Below are 22,918 nucleotides of genomic sequence, written 5' to 3'. Positions count from 1 at the left end.
TGTTCTCAGCATCTGGGTTATGGCACTTCGACATTAGAACATAACCTGAGGTAATGCATATACTGAAAAAACAGACATAGCAGTAGTTGCCTAGCAACGCTGATGGTCCACAGGGCTTTCCTCCTGATTCTTGTTTCCCTTCTATCAAAAACATCCAAGCTAGATTCTCCTGTCAGTGTCCTTGACTAATGGACTTAAACCAGTCACCTTCAGTGGACCTACTGTCCCTGGTGGACTAGGATCAGGGATAAACAAAGAAAATTAAAACAAAAATACATAGGCTGGACTGATAAAAAAATCAGTGTTGAAGTATAGTAGTTTTTATAGGTCTCACTTGATCATACTGTGACAAAAAGACAAAAAAATAAAAGGAATGAATCATGTATGGATCAAGGTTATAATAGTTTTGGATTTTTCATTATAGTTTAGTTTTATTTAGTTTTGACTTTTTTTTCTCTAATTCAGTTAGTTTTAATTAGTTTTTAGAGCAGGTTTGTTTGTGTTTATTAGTTTTTTTTCTTCTAAATGCTTAGTTTTAGTTTTTTTCATATCTTTTATCTTCCTCGCCATCGTATTCAAATAAACCCCAGACAGGACTCTGCTGCTTTCTCCCAACTTTAGTCTCCATGTTTCCAGGTAGAGTGGGGACCAGAAGACGACTGGAAACAAGTGACGGACCGTTAAGTGCCGTATGGTGCAGCTTGCTAAAATTGGTAGAGCAAAATCAATCGTTTTCGAATCAATCCAACATTGAAAAAGACAAAAACGAAGGGAATTTTATCCATAATTTTTATGCGTTTTAGTTTTGTAAGCACACAATACAGTTTCAGCTAGTTATCTTTTTTTTCTATTAATTATAGTTTTTATTAATTTCAGTTAACGAAAATGTTTTTTCAATTCTAGTTTTCATCATTTCGTTAGTTTTCGTTAACGATAACCATGGTATGGATGTTCCTCTGCACAATTTCCCCTTCTTTCCTGTTGTCTTTACCCTTTGGCTCGTACACTCACACAAAGAACAGAACCGCAATAAGAACTGTTTGGTTTTTTTTTACCTTTGTTTTTATAACAAACCATACGACAGTGATGACAAAACATAAAGAGCAATAAACATACACAGAAACCAGATAGCACTTGGTACACTGACTGTAGGATAATGTATTCTGTTTACATGAATGAAGGCTACCATACCAGAGTAATACTTCTCACAGCTCCACCTCCTTGCTGACTGGACACAGTGGACTGCCTCTTTTACCTAAACTAAGTATGGAATTCTTGTCAGATACAATCAAAATTATGTGACATATTTAAAAGACTTCCCTCTCCTCGTTTCCCAGGTCTCAAAGTAGGGCTGGAAACTGGCACTGACATTGAAAAACAGCTGAAAACAAGGCTATATTTGTTGCCATCTGGTTGTGATAACTGTGACCAATGACTGAAGGATGTACAGAATGAAAAGTGGTATGAGGTAACCAAACTTTGAACACGTTATAAATGATACAGTATGCCAGCAGCATCTGCTGTATCCATGGAAACGTCAATCGCATCAGTTAGGGTTCGATCCAGAGGCACCGTCTTCATCGTCAGGTGGACATGCGACAAAATCGGCCAACATGGACGCCATGTTTTCATCATCCATCTGAAAGACACAAGAGAGGAAAGAACCAAAATATTATTACAGATACCCCAAAAAGGAAAAAAAAAGCATTTTTATAATTAATTTATTTCTCTTGTTAAATTTTTCATTCACAAATGTAAGTTCTATAACACAAAACCAAATATTTATTTTTGAAAGATGCTGAACTTTATTTAAAGCTGTTTAGATAAATCTGGAAACAAAAGGCTATAAAAACCATCAGCATTTGCTCTGATTTGGACATTGTATTGTAGTGTATTCTCCCTGGGAAACTTATGTTATTTTCTTGTTGTATACATTGTCTGTATACTCTACGTCATTCAATAAAGATTTAATGAAAAAAAAAAAAGGAAAGAACCAAAATAAGACCAACGGTGAACACTGTAATGACCCGAGGGCTGCCCTGCACTCATACCCCTGTTGCATCCTGCTGTGAAATTTGAAAATTGGATGAATAATGTCAGAGAAATCAGTTGACAAATTGTGAGATGAAATTTCCAAAAATTTGTAAAAAAACAAACAAAAAAAAAAAAAAAAAATCCCAAAATTGAAACCAACCTTTAAACCATGCACTGCACCTCTCCTTGTGGTAACAAACGTGAAGTTTGAAAAGAATCAGGTGAATAGTGTTAAACCTATTATACCCCTGCCTGTACGGTCGTGGAAAAAATGATTAGACCACCCCTTGTTTTCTTCAGTTTCTTGTTCATTTTAATGCCTGGTACAACTAAAGGTACATTTGTTTGGACAAATATAATAATAACAACAAAAATAGCTCATAATAGTTTAATTTCACAGCTGATATCTCCATTTTCCATGTTTTTTTTTTTTTATAATAACCAAAATCACTTCAGTTCTTACATCAATATCTATGGCAGTGTACTGACAAAAACAGTGCTTTTAGACATTCCATGTTTTTGTTTTCTGTCTGTTTTAGTCACGTGATACACACAGGAGTTAGTACTGGATTGCATAACCATTGTTTTTGATGACTTTGGATGGTCTAATATTTTTTTCAGCGACTGTATAAGAAAAATATGAGTTTTATTGGGACGTTGCATGGAATACAGAATGCCACAGAATGTGTCTGTAATCAAAGCTAATGGTTATCCAAGAAAATATTGCATACTGGACTGTAAACTTTTGTCATGTACTGAATATGACATACAAATACTTAATTGTGTCTGAGTGTAAATATACTCTCATAACTGACTCCATATACTATCTCTATAATGATTCTTCCATTTGGTTTTTGAAAATTAGAAACATGCATTAAATGTAATAAGTAACTGGTGTCATACCTTTTTCTTCTCAGTGCTTTGTCCGGCCTCTTCGTCTCCGATAACCTCCTCTCTCTTCCTCTTCACTCCTTTACTCTCCTCTTCATCATTCTCCTTCTGTGCTGCTTCTTTTGCCTGTGGCTCTGCTTCCTCTTTGTCTCTGTGTTCACTAACCGGCTCCTCCTCCTCTGTTGTTGTTGTTGTTGTAGTAGTTGTTGTTGTTGCTGTACTTGGTCCTGCTGGTGCTTCTGGGTCTGAGGAGGATGAGGGTCCAGCCTGGACTGCCTCCAGCTGCTCTTCTTCAGGACCAGACGGCTGACTTTCACTCACACCGCTTTCCTGTGCAGCTTCAGGATCCTGCTCCTACGTTCAATACAGACAGAATTAGGAGGTTTTCACATTTGGGCTGCAGAACATCTGAAGCCCCCTGTGGAATTAATGCAAACTGTAGGAGTTTAATATCAGTGAGTCTTTAAAACAGGGGTCTCAAACATGCGGCTCAGGGGCCAAATGCAGCCCGCCAAAGGTTCCAATCCGGCCCGTGGGATGAATTTGCAAAGTGCAAAAATTCCACAGTCAAGGCTGTCGAACTCATTTTAGTTCAGGTTCCACATGCAGATCAATTTGATCTAAAGTAAAATAGCATAATAACTTGAAAAAATGATGACTGCATTTTCTTCTTGGTTTGATGTGAAAAAAATAATATTACACTATGCCTATAAATAATGACAACTTCAAATTTTTGTCTTTGTTTTAGAGCAGAAAATATTTACATTTACAAACTATCCTGTAACAATAAAAAGTGACCAACCTGAACAAATATGAACAACCTGAAATGTCTAAAGAAAATTAAGGACAATTTTAACAATTTTCTGCCTGTTACTAAGTGTTTAGTGTCTTTGTAGATCCGATCCATAACGCACATGTACAAATGACACGTTGTGGCATAATGTTGTTAAAATTGCATTTATTTTTCCTAAGAAATAAAATTTTTTTCAGGTTATTCACATCTTTTTTGTTTGGATAGTTTATAAAAGTAAGTATTTTCATAATTTAATGGGTTTTTTTTGCACTAAATCTAAGACAAAAATTTGGAGTTGTCATTATCTATAGGTTATTATGTTATTATTTTACTGGTCCGGCCCACTTGAGATTAAATCGGGCTGAATGTGGCCCCTGAAAGAAAATGAATTTGAGACCCCTGCTTTAAAACAATCTCAAATCATCAGCCCTTATTCATTGTTATAAACTGAATACTTGAAATGAGTGACGTCTACCTGTTGACTCTGATTGGTCATGTGTTCTTCTGAGGAATCAGTAGGTTCGACATCATTGGTTTCCTTTTCCCATGTGGGCCCCTCCTCCTGTGGATCTCCTTGTCCATCCGCTGCTCCTCCTCCTGAATCCTCCTCCTCTGCCTCGTCTCTCTCCTCCATTGCTCCGCCGGTAACACACAAGATCTGGGGCATGGTGGGGTCGTCCATCCTCTCACTTTCATCCTCCTCTCCGACCCCCTCCCTTGCGTCCTCCAGGACCCCTATGCTCTCCACCTCCTGGACTTTGACGCGGTCCTCTCCAAACAGTGCTCTGGTTTGGATCTCCTCTATGCCCCCCTCTGGCTCTCCTTCTACGCTGAACCCGGCGATGCCGCCTTCGTCCACTGCTGCACTGAGAACTTTGCCCTCCTCCACCCCACCTTCTGCACCTTTGTCTTCTGCTCCTTCCAGTGGTGGGATATCCCCATCCTCCTCCTCTTCCTCCTCCAGCTCTTCCCCCTCCTCTTCATCATACTCAAAATCCTCCTCCCCATCATAAAACTCTTCATCCCCATAATCACTTACATCCTCCTCCTCATCCTCCTCATCCATGCCCTCTTCCTCTTCGTCAAGCTCCTCGTCGTCCTCCATGTCCTCCTCCTCTTCCTCCTCCTCATCTGTGCTGTTGATGTTGATGACGGCCGAGTCTTCGTTGCTGGCGGGTGCCGGTGGTGGGTGCTGCTGGTGGAGGTGGCGGCCCTGGCTCAGCTGGTTCTGCAGCTGGTGCATTTGGAGCGGTAGACCCATGGGGCCCGGTTGGCCCGCATTGGAGGGCTGCATCAGCATCTGTTGGAGCTGAGGCCTGCCAGGCAATGAGTCCGCCAGGCCACTAGGTGACGCTGTGAGAGCGCTAGAGTTCAAAGGTGGGACCAGGGAGACGACAGAGCCACTGGAGGGAGGGAAGGAGTTTATGGGGGTGGTGGTGGAGGTGGCGAGGAGAGGTGATGAGGTGGCCAAATCATTGGGGAGTGAAAGCCCGTCTATTGTGGTTGTTGACGAAGTGGTGGGAACCATGGTGACAGAATCTCCTCCTGGTAGAATGGATGATAAACACACTTAAGTATCAAAATATCATGTTTGGGATACTGCAAAACTATCAATATTTTGGCTAGATTAACGCTATGTGAATTCATTTAACCCTCTCATGCATTGTGGTCACTCCAGTGGACAGTTATTCTACAGCCGTTCTCTTGTATATTCATGGGTTTTGCTGTTTTAGTTCCATATCAGCCAACACAGTGGACACTTACGCATCATCCCATTCACTGCAATTCATACCATTACTGTAACTTTACATTATGTTCTTGATAAACCTGATCTGCAGTAACATATTTGAGTGTAAATCAATTAGACTGTAATGAACAGTTTCTTTTAAAACAAAAAGTAGTTGTTGTTTTATTTGCATATTATCTGAGTGAGTAATAGCTAGTATTATAGTATGTTAAAATGTGAGAAAACATCAGATTAGCAGCATTAAAAAAATTATTTCATAGTTTTCACACAGTATGACAGTAAATACATGTTTGTTTGCTTCAAAAATTAAACGAATGGTGTCCTGCTGAGTGGATATTTTTGTAACTCCATGAAAAATAGGTTTATAAAAACATTTCAATCACACTGTTTTTTTTTTTCATGCCTGAAGAGGAATAAAAACACTCAGGAAAAAAAAAAATCTTGACTGAGGCTCTCATAATTTATGCATGAAAGGGTTAAAAAAAAAAGCTATATATTGATTGATAAAAGCTCTTCAGACAGCAAAAGTACCAGTGACTCCCCCTTGCAGCTCATTTTACTTGCCTAATGATTGCGGAAGACCCAGCAAGATAACCAAGTTTATCAACCAAAGGGGAAATTACAAAAAAGTTGCAGCTTTTTGGACACAAATGCTTTTAGGAAAATACATCTAAACCCCAGTTCATTAAATTAAAAAAGAAAATGTAGCTAATCTTCCGTTTCATTTGCACCATATATTAGACACTCTCCACAAAAAACACACCATCTTAATGTGAATCTAAAATTCTAATCATTATGTTAATTTTGTGCACGTATTTGCTAGATATGTGAAAGAAAACACTGTACATGGATCATGTTGTGACACTGTTGGCAGTACCTAAAGGAGGAACAAACTGGCAATATTATTGGAGAAGATTATGATGGATGACATTTCTGGAGACTGGGGGGAGAAGGAATCAAATGGCCTTTGGCGTCATCAACCAGCCCTACATTTATACATCTATATAATTTAATATATACAAGAAAAGCAAATGGGTTCATTTATTTACTTACACTCTGTCTACAGATTCTTTATGATGGTATGGATGTATCTAGGGGTGTTAGAAAATATCGGTTCTGCAAAATATCGCGATATTTCATTTCACAATACTGTATTGATACTAAAAAGTACTGTATCGATATTTTCAGGTATTTATTCAAATGCAGATATGACGGAGGTTCATTTTTGTTTTTTGTTTTTCTTTATTGTTTATATCTTATTTATCATTATTTAACACCGTTTTATTAAAAAATGGTTATTTGAAGCATCCTAAAAGCACTTTTTACTGTCTGAGAGAGGTAGATGTTAGTTCCTTTGTTGGGACAAAAATAACGTTCTGATGTTAGTTCTGAACTAATAGAATATGAACATTTGAACAGGATCTTAAACTGTAATGTCTGTAAAACATAATTTCAGTTTGAACACAGGAACATTTTGGGACATAGCATTAGACCCTGTTGTGATAAAAAAAAAAAAAAACAGTGTTTAGTATCTGTGCATATTGCTGGTGTAATTCAATTCTTCCAGGAAATAATCATTTTTTAAAAAGAAACAAACAAAAAATTGCCTTTTAAATAGTATCATGATATATTGTGATATATCATATCGTGATCCTAGTATTGTGATTTGTATCGTATCACCAGATTCTTGCCAATACACACCCCTAGATGTATCACTCCTTTTTCTGTTCTACCTGCTTTTCTCTTGCACTGGTGTGTTGCATGTTGCTGCTGTCAATTGTGAAATTTCCCCATGGTGGGATCAATAAAGTCTTATCTTATGATATACAGTAGTACTATCATATACAGCTTCGCTCACAGCATTAAAACATATTGTATAACCTTGTATCCTGATTTCCATCATATTGTCAGATTATCACTATTACCCAGCCCTACCTGGTAGTGTCAGAGTAGTGCTCCCTTGTGTAGTGGAGGCCATGTTCTGGGAGTTCACAGCTGCTGCCGTCTCATCCTGCTGGTTCTCCATACCCAGCAACCCTGGGGGGACGATAACAACGCTGTCGTCCGAGTCGCTCTCCAGAGAAATCTCAACATCCTCAGCCTCCTCTTTGTCATAGCGCACAAAAACAGGTCTCTGCCCCTCTGGAGGGCCGAGTCCTGTTGGCTCTGGCTGGTGATGCATAGTGTGTGGAGACAGCATCATGTCCCCTGGGGTGGGGGCTTGACCTGGCAGCCCTGGGACCAGGGACAGGTGGTTCTCCAAAGAGCCCAGCAAGGAAGCAGCAGGGCCAAGGCCGAGAGAATGGCGAGAGGGGAAAGGAGGACCTGGGGTGGGACCGCCGAGAAGGGTTGGCAAAGTGAGTCCGGGAGTTGGTCCCTGAGAGGGGGTGAGGCCTGCAGCAGAGGGTGTGGGTTTGAGGGTAAGAGGGGGTAAGGGGAGGGCGATGGAAGGAGTGCGGGGGTGAAGGAGGGAGTTACAGATGGTCAGAGCCTCGGTGCAGAACGAAGACACCTGCAGAAGAAAGGCCACAAAAACAGAAGGGATTCATGAGAGTCAAACATGTTTTTATAAGACAACAACAACAGCAGCACATGGCATGCTCCACAGTCTGTGTCCTACTTCATTTTCATATAGGTATACATTCACTCATGCAAATCAAACACCTGTGCTGATGTATGGGCCGATTATTTCCTAGTCAACAGTTTACTGAAAGCCTGTAAAAGATGTGACTACGATGCATCTGCAGCAGTTATCATAGAGACATTAATGTATAAATATATAGTGTTAGAATGAAGTATTTTCTGCTTTTCAGCATCTTGTGGATGTAACAATAGCAACAGATGTTATTTCACCATTTGCGACCTTTCCCAATAAAAGCCCTAACAAATATACAGTCATGGAAAAAAAAATATTAGACCACCTTTGTTTTCTTCAATTTCTTGTTCATTTTAATGCCTGGTACAACTAAAGGTATTTTTGTTTGGACAAATATAATGATAACAACAAAAATAGCTCATGGTAGTTTAATTTCAGAGCTGATATCTATCCATTTTCCATGTTTTTTTTTTATAATAACCAAAATCAATTCAGTTCTTACGTCAATATCTATGGCATTGTACTGACAAAAACAGTGCTTTTAGGCATTCCATGTTTTCTTTTCCGCCCGTTTTAGTCACATGATACACACAGGAGTTAGTACTTGATTGCATAACCTCTGTTTTTGATGACTTTTGATGGTCTACTAATTTTTTGCACAACTGAACATGGTGTGACCAAGAGCATTTCACTAAAAGGTAACTCTACAAAAATGCTGTTTCATTCTCATGTTTAATGATATATATATTCACATCATTCCATTTCTTCCAAGTGAAGGAGCTGCAAATGTGATTATAAGCTACTGTTATGTTAGTACACAAGATATGACACCACTGATAAGATTGCTGGAGCATTGTTGGTATCAACTGACAGGATGTACTGTAAGTGCATAAGTGAACTGAATACTGAACAAAGACCAAATCACTTTTTAGAAAACTGTCATTGATACAACTTGGTAAATGATTCTTGTTCCACTGTAGGAATTAGTAAAAGATAACACTTGCCATAAATGTCACTTGTAGATCAGGGTTTTCTCGTGTGCAGCAATGTGTTACAAATTTAATAAAGAAATAAGCTGTGGTTACAATTTACAATAAAGAAAACAAAGCACTATTTGAGAAAAAGTCCTCAACGTAAACCAAACCTGAGAGGGATAAGCATACTCTGCACTGTCCCTGTCAGAGACCTCACCTTCAGGTTTCGGTCAGTGCGTCCTTTGCTGAGGATGGACACAGCACAGGACAAGGGAGGGGGATAACAAGGGGAAGGGACCAGGACCAGAGCCAGCAGTAACCTGCAACAGAACAAACACATCGATATCTTTACATCCAAAACACACAAGAAGAAATGTTACTTGCACAACAGTTAAGAGTATTTTCTATCTCCTTTTACAACATACTGTTTCCCAGACAAAAGAGACAGGAATTGACAGACCATAGACAACAACATACAAAAAAAAAAGACAGTGTGGATCTAAAGCTTCAAATGTCCTGAACCTAGTCTTCCTGTGGAGTGGATCAAACATGTACCTGTAGAGTTCTCGCCTGCTGAGGGCGCTGCTGTACTGTCCGCTGATGCCTCCTGCAGAGTCACAGGCGGAGCTGCTGCTGGTCTGCTGCTGCTGCAGACGCACACACAGCGGCAGCACCACATCATGGAGACGCTGGGAGACGACAAGACGACAACACACACTGACTAGGTGAGCAAAAAGATCACAGTGTGGGCACAGCTCCAATGGCAGCAATTAATTGTTCCTGAGGTTTTTCATGGTAAACACTCACAAACTCTTTGACGTATAATAAATGAACTGTTTTACAGAAAAACAATAACACACGAACAGAGCTCCTTTATAATGAACCCTGTGTAATATGCGTAATAGACAGGGGATAGAATCTTTCATGCAGTACCTTGTGTATATCATCCTTTAGTAGTGTACCACTGCTCAGTATGATTTGTCTCATTGCTGTGAAAAGACATGTACGTGAGTAAACCAATATTTAGAGGAGTTATTATCAGTATTACTGTTATTATACACATGATATCTCACCACTGAGGGCTGAAAGGCAAGTATCCTGATTGGCCATAAGGTCTCCTTTCCTCTGCATTAATGGTCCCACTGTATCTGTCATCACCAGAGGCTTTGTCCTGCGAGGGCCTGGTTTACCTCCAGGAACAGCATCAGCTGAAAGACCCCCCCGGAGCTGGACCACAGAGATGGAAATACAGCTTCATTTCAGATTTGACTAGATCCTGTCAGAGTGCTGTTTAACTGAAAAACATTGGGAGCTTAACCTCCTAAGACCCACCTATGGGTTTTCTGTCCACATTTGTGGACAAGTTTCACAACTTTATACAAAACAAAAAAGAAAACTGTCCACCACAAAGGACATTCCACAAAAATTTGAAAAACTGCATCTGAAAAAACTGTTGCATCATGATGTTTCCAATATAGGCACTTAATTAACAAAAAACAAAAAAGCTTGTACTTTGCTGACATTTCCTGGGTCTTAGGAGGTTAAAGGTAGTCACACCAACTTCACTGGACTCACCTTAATGGACTCTGCTCCTGGTGTGATGTCACCCAACAGGTGATTAAAGAGGAGTTCGGCGTGTGTAGGGCTTCCCTGCAGGATGTTCGCAGAGGCTCCACCCACCTGCACCCATAGCTCTAATGATCTGAAGACCGCAACCCGCACTGAGCTAAAATAAAGGGCAAAACATCACATTAGGCACAGCTTCTCAGCCTGGTTAACACAAATGCCCCATGAAGATAAGTTGAAAAGCACATTCACTCTTCTATTTGATTGTATTTCTGCAGTGACTTTGAACACTGGAAGCAACAAATCACATATCTCACATCACGAACCTAAACTGACTGTTAAGGTTCATGATGTCAGATACACGAATTAATGATCAGGATGTATTTCAGAGAGATTTTCCAACTCATGTCATTAATTAAAGAAATAACAGCACTGTTAAAGCATTCCTCTTCAGTTGACATCCATTTGTAATGAGCACCAATATTACAGTATTCTTCAGACAGCATTGTAGTATGTGTTATTTATCACACTGAGACATAAAAGTCCAATGTCTGGGATTAATCGGATAATTGTAATAATCAGATCTAACACATTTACATGCACTTAAGAAACGCGATAATTGAAAAGCCCTGGTTTAGACGCTCCAGTCCATTATTATATATTTTTCGGGGTAGTGATCGTAGACTTAAATTTCCTGTTGTCTTCCGCCCATGTTTGACTGCGTAACTTCCGTTCTCTACTATTTTTAACTGTGTATGCACATGCACAGACGTAAAAGAATGAAATAAATCAGATTAAACTGTATACATGCAGGAAGACATTGGAGTATTGGGGAGATATCTAGGTGTGTTAATCCTATTTCTCATAATCAGATTACTGCTGTTATCGGATAAAACCTATCAGATTATCCTGTTTACACGATCACTTGAATTATCTGATAACTCCAGAAATCGGATAATGATCGGAGCATTAGTGCGTATGTAAACGAGCTCATTGTGGTTGTTAGTCTCGTTAAGTTATTTCAGTTCATTTATGGTGATTCTTTAGCATCTGTGTGCACTAGAAGTGTTCAGTTCATCCACTCTAACATAAAGCAATTTTTGTAGCATATTGTTATACAGCTGCTGGATAATAACTGATGAAAGAACTGATGAAATTATTTAACTCTAATCTATACTAAGTCCATTTTTTTTTTGCCAAAAGAGACAATGTAAAAGACAAAGTTTAGAGTTTAAAAACATTTTTAGTTCATTATGAAACTTATTTTGGACAAATGAAGACCGGCACATACAAATAACTGTTCACTCTCACTTTCACACCTACAGATGATTTAGATTGACCAATTAATCTATTATTACAAATGAGGACACAGTCTGTAAATAATGAAAACAGTTACTAACACAGACATACATGAAATTTGCCGGTTTATGGGGTCCGTATATGGCTTTCTGGGAAAACCACAGTTCTGCATGATTTGAATTCCTATTCTGTGCAACAATTGTAAACTGTTATGGTCTGATTTTAGAATTGGATTGTCATTTTATTTTATTTCATTTATGTAGATTTTTTTTTTTTTTTAATTATTTCTATTTATTTATAAAATCCTCAATTTTATGGTTATTACTTTTAGGTATATATTTACTGTATGTATGGATTTGTATTTTTCTGCCAGGATTGGGGCAATGTAATTTCTTTGTTTATTTGTTAAAGAAAAATAAAGGTAAACTTTGCAGTGGAAAAAAAAAAAAACTGTCACGGACGTATGTATAGTAGGGAAAGGTGGCCTAATGTTTACTCCATACTGTGATATTTTCTAAGATGGTAAAACTGCAAAAATCTCATACTGTTGACACCTTGGTGCTTTACATTGGTTTCAGCTAATTGTTGAACCATTAGCAGAGGGTATGCTCCTGCTGTCATTTGTTTTACTGCAGGGCTATAGTCAGTGTGTGTACATTTACCTGTACGCTCTTTGCTGACCCAGGCTGGTCTCAGGTAGAGGAGTCCAGGCAGACAAAGTTTGGGAGAAGAGCCTTTGTAGTACTGCAGCGTACTGAACCATGCCAATACGTGCACTGGAAGACAGAGAAATTCACACTTCAGATCATGTATCTGTTTTAGAGCAGGATCTTAACCCTCAAAGAACCTAAACAGCCACCACTGACCAAAAGCATATACTGATCTAAAATGTTTAATACCTTCTGAACCACTTATCACTACGTTTAAATAACTCAGGTAAAAGGCTGTTTTTCATCTTTCAGTGGCACCAGATATAATGCATATGAACGTTGAGAGGCTGCGAAGTGAACTTCTTTTTTTAGTTTAGTTTAGCTTGAATATGCAACAAGACAAAGTAATCTTACTTAGTCCATAGAAGTCAAACAGGTAGTAAGAAGTCATGGAAGAAAACAAACAAAAACAAAAATTATACATATACATGACTTCATTTGGACATTTGAAAAGGAGTGGGAGGAAGCATAACTTATTTAATCCCACCCCTTCTTCACACAACAGTCTGGAGAAGGCGTGGGATCATGGAAACACTCATCTTCTGCAACACTGATTCAGCAGTAAAACCCATGTAGTTTTACAAATGACAGTGGTTGTAGATGTTGTATTGTCAGCTAATGATATATTTTGTTGAAAAAGTCATTGAAAAATGCCAGATGTTCACTGAAAAATGCAAAATTCAAACAACAATATCATAATAAATGGTGATAAATCACTTAGGAAAGGTTAAATGCGGAGAAAAATTTAATTTGGAAGTCCCTACAAAAATAGTTTCAGATCTTTAAGGGTTAAAAAGAAGGACAGTAGATAGATACACAGTAAATGTTTATCCGCTCTATGTCTGTGTGCATCAGTACTTACACTGTGATCAGAGCGGACAGGACCTCCAGTGTGTTGGTGTGTATGATGGGCAGGACCAGCAACCGCACATTTCCATCGCCTGTTAAATTCTGAAAAATCACAGTCAGTTAAACCATCTGACCATCTTCTGTCTGGTCTGTAACTTTATGTGAAAAAATGCCTGTGTTCTTACGATGCTCTTGGAGCTGACGGCGAGGGCTCTGCACACCAGATTGAGTACTAGCCTGGCAGGTAGACGGACAGCTGAGGCCGGATCCACCCTGATGGAAAAATAGGAAATATTCAGTTTCACATGATCTGACGTCTACTTTCTTACTTTGTGTAAAATGAATATTACTGCTCAGCATTGACAGTTCTAGACTTTAAAGGGGTCATATTTTACTAAAATCACTTTTATTAGTCTTTGGTTCATTTATTTGTGTATTTGGACCCTAAAAGTTCATAAAGTTTGAATTTGAACCCTCCAGGTGCTGCAAAGCTATCTTTATATTCATTTTGGCAAAAATCAGGTGGATTTCTACAACCCGTTTTAATTCCTGCTTAATTTGTTACGTCTATAACTAGATACATCACAACACATATAAGGTCAAGACTTCCGACGAACATTTTTCCGAGTACGCCATAATTGTTTATCAGTAGCAGTGGTTGTAGTCCATACTGAAAATATGTCCAAACTTTGAGCCGATTTCCTAAAATGCTCAGTTTTTAGTTTGGGTGTGAAGTGGCTCATGTGCATTTAAAGGGCCAGCGCTCAAAACCACTTTTCTGGTGTCATTACTCTGAAATAGGGTTGAAGATGGACCTGTGGAGTTGAATTAATGACAAGTTCTGACCCAAGCAGATCATTTACAGTTTATGTAGACCACAGGAAAATGTTTTAAAATGCATAATTCCATTAAAAAAAGCAAAGCACCACTCCTTTAAATTCATGTCTAGAGTGTAAATGCCATCTCAGTTCGGTGTGTGTTTTACCTGAGTGTGTGTTTGAGTGCCAGGCACACAGCAGTGTATCTGTGCTGGAGCTGCAGCAGCAGCAGCGGATCCGATTGGTCAAGATGAGGAAAGGCAAGCTCCACCCCCCGACCTTCATATTGCACTGTTGCTTCTGTGACACCAGACAATAAAAACTTTAGACACCCAGAGGCTCATGTTGAACATGGAAGGAGATAATGTAACACAAACAAAACTGGAAACATGATTAAATGTTTTATCAGCTGATGGACACCGGAACTGTCTGGATAAAAAGGGACAATCGAGTGTATGCGCAGTGATGGCCTCAGGTTGGGGGTAGGCTACATACTAAATGTAAGACATGAGGTGGAAACAGAAACTGATCACAGAGAGAATGTCTTCTATATCATGCAAACATACCCGTTTCTGAACCCTGGTAGATCTGATCCAGTAGGCCATTGGCTGAGGCTAGTAGACAGTGAATCTGATTGGTCCAGCCCTCAGCTCTGCCTGCGCCCGCCGCTCTGTCTAACAGCCCCCCGAGACACGGCAGTCGACCGTAACACTGACAGGCCATCTGAGACAAAAACAAGTAAACATGGAATAGGAGGGTGAACTTCACACCCAGGGTCTAACTCAACAGCTGCTTTATAAGCTCATGTGGAATTGGGAAAGAGGAAAGATAACGAAGTATTTAACAAATTTCATTCAATAACATCTGACATTTAAACAACAGGCGAAAAGACAAACCTCTTGGGTTTTCTTGTTGGTGCTATCCATTTTGGAGAGGAAATAGGCACCCAGTTTGTCCTGAAAAACAAATAGCCAAAAAATGTTGGACCTAAGACCAGAGAACAAGCAAAGTGTCTATTGCCTAAAGCAGTGGTTCCCAAACTTTTTTGGCTTTTCACTCAATTTTAACATCACAAATTTCTGGCAACCCCAGACATTCAAAATGGAGAATTTTTGTTTTTTTGCCAAAACTCATTTGTTTTTGATCATGTAATAGTTTGCTATACTATGTTGCAAATAAAAGTTAATTTTAGATGACATTTAAGCTGTATAATGTATATTATTATGGATAGAGGTAGAAAAGCCAGGTGTAGATTACTGCACAAAGTGAGAATTTGATTTTCCTTGGTCAGGATATGTACAGTCAGTCCAGCTTGGATTTACAAGGCTGACAATTAATACTGAACAAACAATAACTCAAACTATAAATTATGAAAGAGCTGCAGCATCTGAAACCGACCACAATGAATATATGAAAGATAAACAGTACCACGGTGCCTCAGTTTCTTTCTATTTATTTATTTCGAACATGCAAGGAAACAAAATTTAAAAAAACAAAATAAAACATTTAAATGGACAGAATCTATCTTCAGCACATACAAGTCTGAATATTGCATGGATGAAAAGGACCAGCTTCAGAGTTTGTCATGTCTTTTATATATTGTGATTGTCTCTGTCAACTCACCATATATTTTTTATTAGTAAGTTTTGTTTTATTATTTTTATCAATTACTAGAAATTTCAGGCAACCCCATTTGAATTCCAGGCGACCCCAAGGTTGAAAACACTGGTCTAAAGCATCTTACCCTGAGGGATCCACAGGCTCGAGGATAGTAGGTCATACAGGCCATCATCCCTTCCATGGCTGTCAGCTCACACTAAGACCACAAACAAGAGAAAAAACACTTCAACAATTAGGAAGTTCAAGGTTTAAACATTTAAAGCATTGGTTGCCTCTTTGTTGGGACCAGCAGCTCCTGTGTTCTGTTGAGGCAACATGACTGTAACATAACTGACTTCATAGGAGCCTGGTGGTTTTGAGAATGACACAACTTCAGTGAAGTTTAAATAGAAATTCAGTAAAATTTTAATATTCTAAATATATTGTGTGGACTTTTTCAACAGTACATGACTTCTTCTGGTTTGGTGCCAGTGCTTCTGTCCGCTTCTCCCCCTTCAGAGGACACACTGGTTCAGCCTAGTTTTATATACTTGCTGTTTTTTCAATCATTCACGTAATCATTCACATTTGATTGGTTGGCCAATGCATACAGGTTTATGTCATGTGGTAAACTCTGCTATATATTCCATGACCAGTGCCAAAGCACTACAACAGCTCTCTGGTTATAGTCATTCAATATGCAGCGTAGCTCTTATGGGTTTCAGATTTTACATTTGTGGTTGATTGATCAAACTTCTGCTTTTAAAATTTTATAAAAAATGTCTAAAGTTTAAATCAAAATACCTCAAAAGAAACTGAAAATCCAACCTATCTGCTTGTAAAATATTTATTGTGTTATATGTCAAATAACGCACGATGACATCCTTTAAAGCACTGTTGTTGACATTGCACATATACAGTGAAGAGACTTAAGAAAACTGCTGATGAATCTTGTTTTATCTTTCATTCCGAGTGGAGAATATGATCTTATAAAATATATTATTTTTTATCATATTTGAGGCTTTGTTTAAAAATACACATCAACAGAAAACACAAACAAAACTGTGACCTCATAACTGGACAAAACCAGTACAATCTCATACAAAAAGCATCACATATACATTGATACCTAACTAGTGAATTCCATTTCCATCCATTTACTGTTCCCTTACCTCTGTCTTGAGGCCCAGCAGAGATGTCAGGATGCCCAGGATGGAGTTGAGACCTACCTCCCGGGCCAGTTCTGCAAGCTGGGTTGAGTACTGCAACACATCCTTTAGAATGTTCACTGCTAACTGGATGGTCTGAACTGGAGCCTGAGACTGGACAAAATAATGGAGGATAAGAGAGGACAAAGGATGACAGAGCGCTCAGGCAGATCTAGACCACATCATTATGACAGATGTGTGTGAGTGTGTTACCTGGATGACCTGCTGTAGGGAGCGCAGCCATGACAGACAGTGCTGGTGGAACACTTCACTGGAGCTGTCTTTAACCAGCATGGAGAGCAGACACAGCCCCTCAAACCTGAAACATAACAAACAACAGCTTCATCACATTCCTACAGGTTTACTCTCATTGATATTTATGATGTGGAATGACCTTCCAAAAACAAAACGGCACACAATTCTGAATTCAAGGATTTGACTTTTAAGTTTATCCACATGTGAGACTGTTATCATAAAAACAGAGTTAATTAAACTATTTAAACAGTTGTGAACTTTACTCTTATGGATGGGTGATGAAATGATAATTATGGTTCCTGTGATATTTATATATTTTTTACCTTTATGGTTTTTGTTAAAAAAGGTTTTGATATTTTGTTGGTGTACTTAATTTGTATCTATTCAACACCAAACAAATATTTTGCTATAATTATGGTTTTAGCAGAATCTTATATGTTGTTTTTATCTTGATGAATCTTTTCCAATTGATGTAAAACCACATATTACCATTTGGTTTCTTAAACCTTAATTTGGAACCAAAAATTAGCCTTCTAGATTTTGGACATTTATTGTGCTAATTGTTGTCATTGACTAATATGAAAATGTTTATAGGGACCATATTTTTGGCCATATCACTCAGCTCCATCTATCCATATATTTATCATGCAATGTTATACAATAATTAAATTAACTTTACAATAAATGTAATTTGTGAGGCAGATTTTGCACTGCTTTTCTGTCTGTGATTTCTCCAGATCCCTCTGGCATTTTGTAACTTTATCATTAAAGGAAGCAAAAGTAATGTGGTACGTTGTATAAACGTGAGATGGTGGTGGGATTTAATACATTTTCTTCTTCCCACACCTTTTCGAGCAATACTTGTTGAATTTATTTTGTTATTACTAGTGTACATGGCAATTGCTATATTGTCTTGATCACCTTTATTTATTAATGTATTTGCTCTGCTATTACTTCCTTGTACACATAAAATGTTTTGTTTTTTCTTCTGCTCGAAGCAAATAAATGAATGAATGAAAAAATATTATTCAAACTGAGATCATCAGCAGATACAGATGAACTTGATTGTGATGAGGAAAGCATCATTAAAAAAATTTTAAACCTTACTTGCAGTAGGTTAATCCTGACATTATGCATCATAATAATAATAGTGAATTTATCCCTGGGAAACAATAAATTTCATCTGTATATGTATATTGCATAGACTCAGTGACTTTAAAAAAACACAAGATTTCGAAACGGTAATAGTTTTATGTAACTCTCCAAAAATGTATATACAAATACATTTTATTGTTTTCACTAGATCATCCTCCACACTCCACATGTCATGCTTAAATATTAGCAAATTAATCTGTAGTCATATTGTATAACATCCAGGAATGTCTTCAAAATTCAGAATTAAGTCAACATGTTGTTGCTGTTGTTTGTAAGTTGTACACAATGAAAACCAGCTATAAAAACTCAGGTGAAAACACTAAACATCAGTAGCCATCAACAAGCCATTGACACGCAAGATGTACACAGAAAGCTGTAGTAGGGCACTTTAAAGCTCATCACAGCATAGTAGCAAAGGCCAAATACAGTCACATAAAAAAATGATTAGACCATCAAAAGTCATCAAAAACAAAGGTTATGCAACCAAGTACTAACTCCTGTGTGTATCATGCGACTAAAACAGACAGAAAAGAAAACATGGAATGCCTCAAAACACTGTTTTTGTCAGTACAAGGCCATAGCTATTGATGGAAGAACTGAAATAATTTTGGTTATTATCAAGAAAACATGGAAAATGGATAGATGTCAGCTCTGAAATTAAACTCCTATGAGCTATTTTTGTTGTTATCATTATATTTGTCCAAACAAACGTACCTTTAGTTGTACCAGGCATTAAAATGAACAAGAAATTGAAGAAAACACAGGGCGGTCTAATATTTTTTTCTGCAGCTGTAGATATTACAAACAGACTGGCAGTAGTACGGATCAACCACATGTGACAACTGGCCACTTCTGCCACATAGCACAACTGTGGCATCAGCTGAGACTCAGACTTCCACAGTCAATGTGTTGCTTCATGCCAGTGATGGTCATACATACTACTGACTGTGAAGTTGCCTTTTGAACATTTATAATTTCATGATGATAACTCCCATTTCATGAACTCAAACTAACTTGGTTTGAGTTTACTGGAACTGATTACTCAAAAAAGATTCACTTAAAATTCTAGTTTTTGACCCTCATTGCCTAAATTTACATTGCCTGCCTAGAGAAAAACATTCTTTGTACTTTTCTGGCATAAATCCTATTCTTTGCAGACAGATGAGGGCCTTACATCCGATATTTCAAAGTAACTTCTGAAAACAAGCATAATGTTGGCAGTAAAAAGCAGCGCTGGTGTGGGTTTAATTTGATAACATTTAGTTACCCCTTTCGCTTCTAATACATTAGATAAGGATACGGTGCATGGGACTGAAGAAAACATCATTGCAATTACATTAAGAGTATTATTTGTATGCATAAATTAAGTAAATATTTCGTTAACATGAACATATATGTCTCACCTGGTCTTGCTCGAGCCCAGTTTGGCATTGCTAAACCCCACGAGCCCCCCGACAGCACTCGCGCCCTGCACAGATAAACAAACATGTCAAGCATTTAAGGTCAGCAAAAATGTACATAACATAATACTGGAACAGCTGTACCACACACCGCCCCTGTATATGTCAATGATGTCAATTCAGTGAACAACAAAGCCGCCTGAAGCAGCTGCAGTATAGCAACAGCAGGCTAACAGATAGTAGCTTCTAAGCTAACGGTTATTTCCGGGCCGGTCGGTACCTGTGTCGGGAACACGCCATGTTCTCTATAGCTTGCCAACAAAGCAGGCAAATAATCTGGACGCTGCTCTTTCAGAACCGACACCAAACCTTCTGTTAGTCGCATAGCAGATGGGCCATGCAGCCAAGCCGATGCAGCCATCTTGCCTCTCTGCCAAGCAAACGTCACCACTGTGCGACGTGGTGACGTCATTTTCAAGCGCTCTTTGTTGTGGTTCGGCGTTCATCATTCAGTAATGTAAAGGTAAACGAAGTGAGCCGAAAGGAAATAGTTCGTTCCTCCTGCGCCAACCTTACTTGGACTTTAAAATAGTGCTTCTGGAGGTGCTCACGGTCCCCGTCTAGTTTCAACAGATGGCAAATGAGCGGCTCAGGGCTCTGGAGGATGTGGAGAAGGAGATAGCCATGATTCTTCAATGTGCCGGTGAGGAGAAAATCCAGCAAACACACGCACTTGTACAAGAACCGCATTTTTATTGGCAAGTGGATGTAGGTTATTTTCCATTTGTCTGCCACCCTTTGCCTGAGCTGTGTTTAGTGTAGACACATGTTCATTCAAGATTCAAGAATGTTTATTGACATTATGTTCATTTAATGAAATTTTGCGTACAGGTAGTTCTGGGCTTGATAAAAATGTTATGGAAATGAATAACACTTTTTTTGTACACATTTTGCCATTTTAAAATACTTTTGTTTTTAAATCCCTCCATGGTCTTGCATCGCCCTACCTCTCTGAGCTCCTTCACACATACATTGCTACTCGCTCTCTCAGATCAGCTGCTTTTGATAGTGCCCAGAACAATGTGCAAGCTACAAGGAGATGGGGTCTTTGCTGCTGCTGGTCCCAGACTGTGGAACAACCTGCCTCTGTATATCAGACAGGCCTCCTCCTTGCCCGTTTTTAAATCTCTTCTTAAAACCCACTTGTTCTCCTTGGCCTTTTAACACTCGTGCAATGTTGACATTTTGTTTCTCTTTTAATATTTTAACTTATTTTATTTTATTTGATTTTAATGTTTTTAAGGCTTTTATTAATTTGTATTGTGCTTTTATTCTTCTGTACAGCACTTTGGTCCTCTGTGGTTGTTTTAAAGTGCTTTATAAATAAAGTTGGATTGGATTGGATTGGCATGAATTCTGAAGGGACCATCCAGACCTTTCCTCTGGTTCATGTTATGCAGTTAGTTTTAATATTTTTATGCTTAAATTTATTGAAGCTGAATATATCGTGTATTTCTTTGCTGCTTTTTAGTTTGCACTTTGTTTCTAAAGCTGCAAAGACTGAAAGATAAGAATCCTAGTGAACTTGTCCTCATGCTACCAAGTACCTTTACAAATGACAAAGCTCTTGAAACACTTGGAAAATAAACTACCTTTTAGTGTAAAATTGAGTTTTTGGAATTAGTAGGGTATAATTTTATGAATTGCATAAAATGATACATCTTTTTTGGAAATGGTCTCACACCATAATTTAGAAAATACACTTTTTTTTTTTTAGGTCAAAACTCTAAAGCTAAACATGTAGCAACAAATATATATTTAGCTTGCAAAATTCCAAAACCACCATTTGACAAGAAGTACAAAAAAGTTAATCAGCTTTATAGAAGAATAAATCCTGAGTGGAGTGCGTCATCTTGATGCATGATCTGTACCCACAGTTTTACAATAAAAGCCTACCATCAAAGTAAAATGCTCAAAAATATCTGACTTTTTTCATCAGGAGTTTATGGAAAACAGAGCAACACTGCCTTTTTGTTGACATATTGTTGTGTGTGTGTTTTTTTTCTTGTTAGGTAATATTGTTCTGGAACTATCCAAAGACAAACACAATGCCAGCCTCCTGGACCGACAGCTGGTCCAGTTCCAGAGTTCTGTCAACCGTGTGGAGAACGAACTGAGCGGCCAGATCAGATACCTCACACAGGTCCAACACACACAGTACAACACAAAACTGTTTTTATTAGGCCACAAAACAATTCATTCTAAGTACAGGTTAGCTTTGGCTTTGAAGTTATTTTTGGTTTTGGCTTGCTTTTTATTTATCCTATATGTATGAACAACACCAGTCTACAATAAATCTGATAATCAGTTAAAATGCATTAGATTATGAGCACCAGTCTCCTTTCTTTCCCCAGGTGGCTACGGGTCAGCCTCATGAAGGTTCCACTTACTCAGCCAGGAAGGACTGTCAGATGGCCCTGAACAGAGCCGAGTATGCCAAGGTCAAACTGGGAGAACTGGGGCGAACATGTGAAGTCATGCTGGAGCAGCCGCAGACCTGAGAGCCAACAGGACGCCTGTCAGCAGCAGCAGAGCCTAAACTCAGAGTTGTTTTGTTATTTCAAAAAACTTTTTTACATGTACAGAAATTAAAACACGGACAAAATGAGTTGAATTTTGAAGAAAAAAAAAAGTTGACTATGTTCTTATGTGTGTCTGTATGGTGACCCTGTCTGATTCGTTCAGTACAACTATTGCTGACTCTTTGCTTAGTTCCACCGTCGACATTTTCAGTAACTACATATCCTTCTATATGGCAGGGGTTCTCTGGCTTTTTTTTTTTTTTTTTTAATAAAGGTCCATTTTTGATTGGTACAAAAATGAAAATATCATTTTCTCACATAAAGCTGACGAAGCATGATAAATCCAAACAAAAAATAAATATTCTGTTCATCCTTGTTTGTGTTGAGTTACTTATACTGTGTTATAGTTTATCATTTACATAGTTACTATAATATAAAATAA

At 38.3% G+C, this 22,918-nt stretch overlaps 2 protein-coding genes across 2 annotated transcripts; one reads left to right on the top strand and one right to left on the bottom strand.

Annotated features, from left to right (window-relative positions):
* Positions 1-1,037: 1,037 nt before the first annotated feature.
* On the bottom strand, positions 1,038-20,339 carry pelp1 (proline, glutamate and leucine rich protein 1). The gene is made up of 20 exons (XM_030162052.1): positions 20,175-20,339; positions 19,898-19,962; positions 17,298-17,403; positions 17,049-17,198; positions 16,022-16,093; positions 15,174-15,233; positions 14,844-15,000; positions 14,445-14,577; positions 13,645-13,732; positions 13,473-13,561; positions 12,563-12,676; positions 10,611-10,761; positions 10,109-10,262; positions 9,969-10,024; positions 9,591-9,724; positions 9,253-9,355; positions 7,401-7,977; positions 4,194-5,263; positions 2,938-3,279; positions 1,038-1,639 (listed from the first exon to the last, which is right to left on the bottom strand). The coding sequence occupies exons 1-20, from the start codon at positions 20,313-20,315 to the stop codon at positions 1,547-1,549; spliced, it is 3,855 nt and encodes a 1,284-aa protein (XP_030017912.1). The 5' UTR covers positions 20,316-20,339; the 3' UTR covers positions 1,038-1,546.
* Positions 20,340-20,361: 22 nt separating this feature from the next.
* On the top strand, positions 20,362-22,578 carry med11 (mediator complex subunit 11). The gene is made up of 3 exons (XM_030162118.1): positions 20,362-20,597; positions 21,967-22,097; positions 22,309-22,578. Exons 1-3 carry the CDS (start codon positions 20,528-20,530, stop codon positions 22,453-22,455), a joined length of 348 nt encoding a protein of 115 aa, XP_030017978.1. The 5' UTR covers positions 20,362-20,527; the 3' UTR covers positions 22,456-22,578.
* Positions 22,579-22,918: the final 340 nt, after the last annotated feature.

The sequence above is a fragment of the Sphaeramia orbicularis genome, chromosome 18, assembly GCF_902148855.1.
Source record: "Sphaeramia orbicularis chromosome 18, fSphaOr1.1, whole genome shotgun sequence".
Taxonomy (NCBI): Eukaryota; Metazoa; Chordata; class Actinopteri; order Kurtiformes; family Apogonidae; genus Sphaeramia; species Sphaeramia orbicularis.
This window is presented reverse-complemented; position numbering and strand designations above follow the sequence as displayed.

Excerpts from the sequence above, each read along its gene's own strand:
- pelp1 (XM_030162052.1), bottom strand. The coding sequence starts at position 20,315 with ATGGCTGCATCGGCTTGGCTGCATGGCCCATCTGCTATGCGACTAACA. Across the intron at positions 17,404-19,897 it reads CTGGGCTCGAGCAAGACCAG|GTTTGAGGGGCTGTGTCTGC; the intron begins GTGAGACATATA and ends GTTATGTTTCAG. Across the intron at positions 16,094-17,048 it reads TGCTGGGCCTCAAGACAGAG|TGTGAGCTGACAGCCATGGA; the intron begins GTAAGGGAACAG and ends TTGTGGTCTTAG.
- med11 (XM_030162118.1), top strand. The coding sequence starts at position 20,528 with ATGGCAAATGAGCGGCTCAGGGCTCTGGAGGATGTGGAGAAGGAGATA. Across the intron at positions 20,598-21,966 it reads CATGATTCTTCAATGTGCCG|GTAATATTGTTCTGGAACTA; the intron begins GTGAGGAGAAAA and ends TTTTCTTGTTAG. Across the intron at positions 22,098-22,308 it reads AGATCAGATACCTCACACAG|GTGGCTACGGGTCAGCCTCA; the intron begins GTCCAACACACA and ends TTCTTTCCCCAG.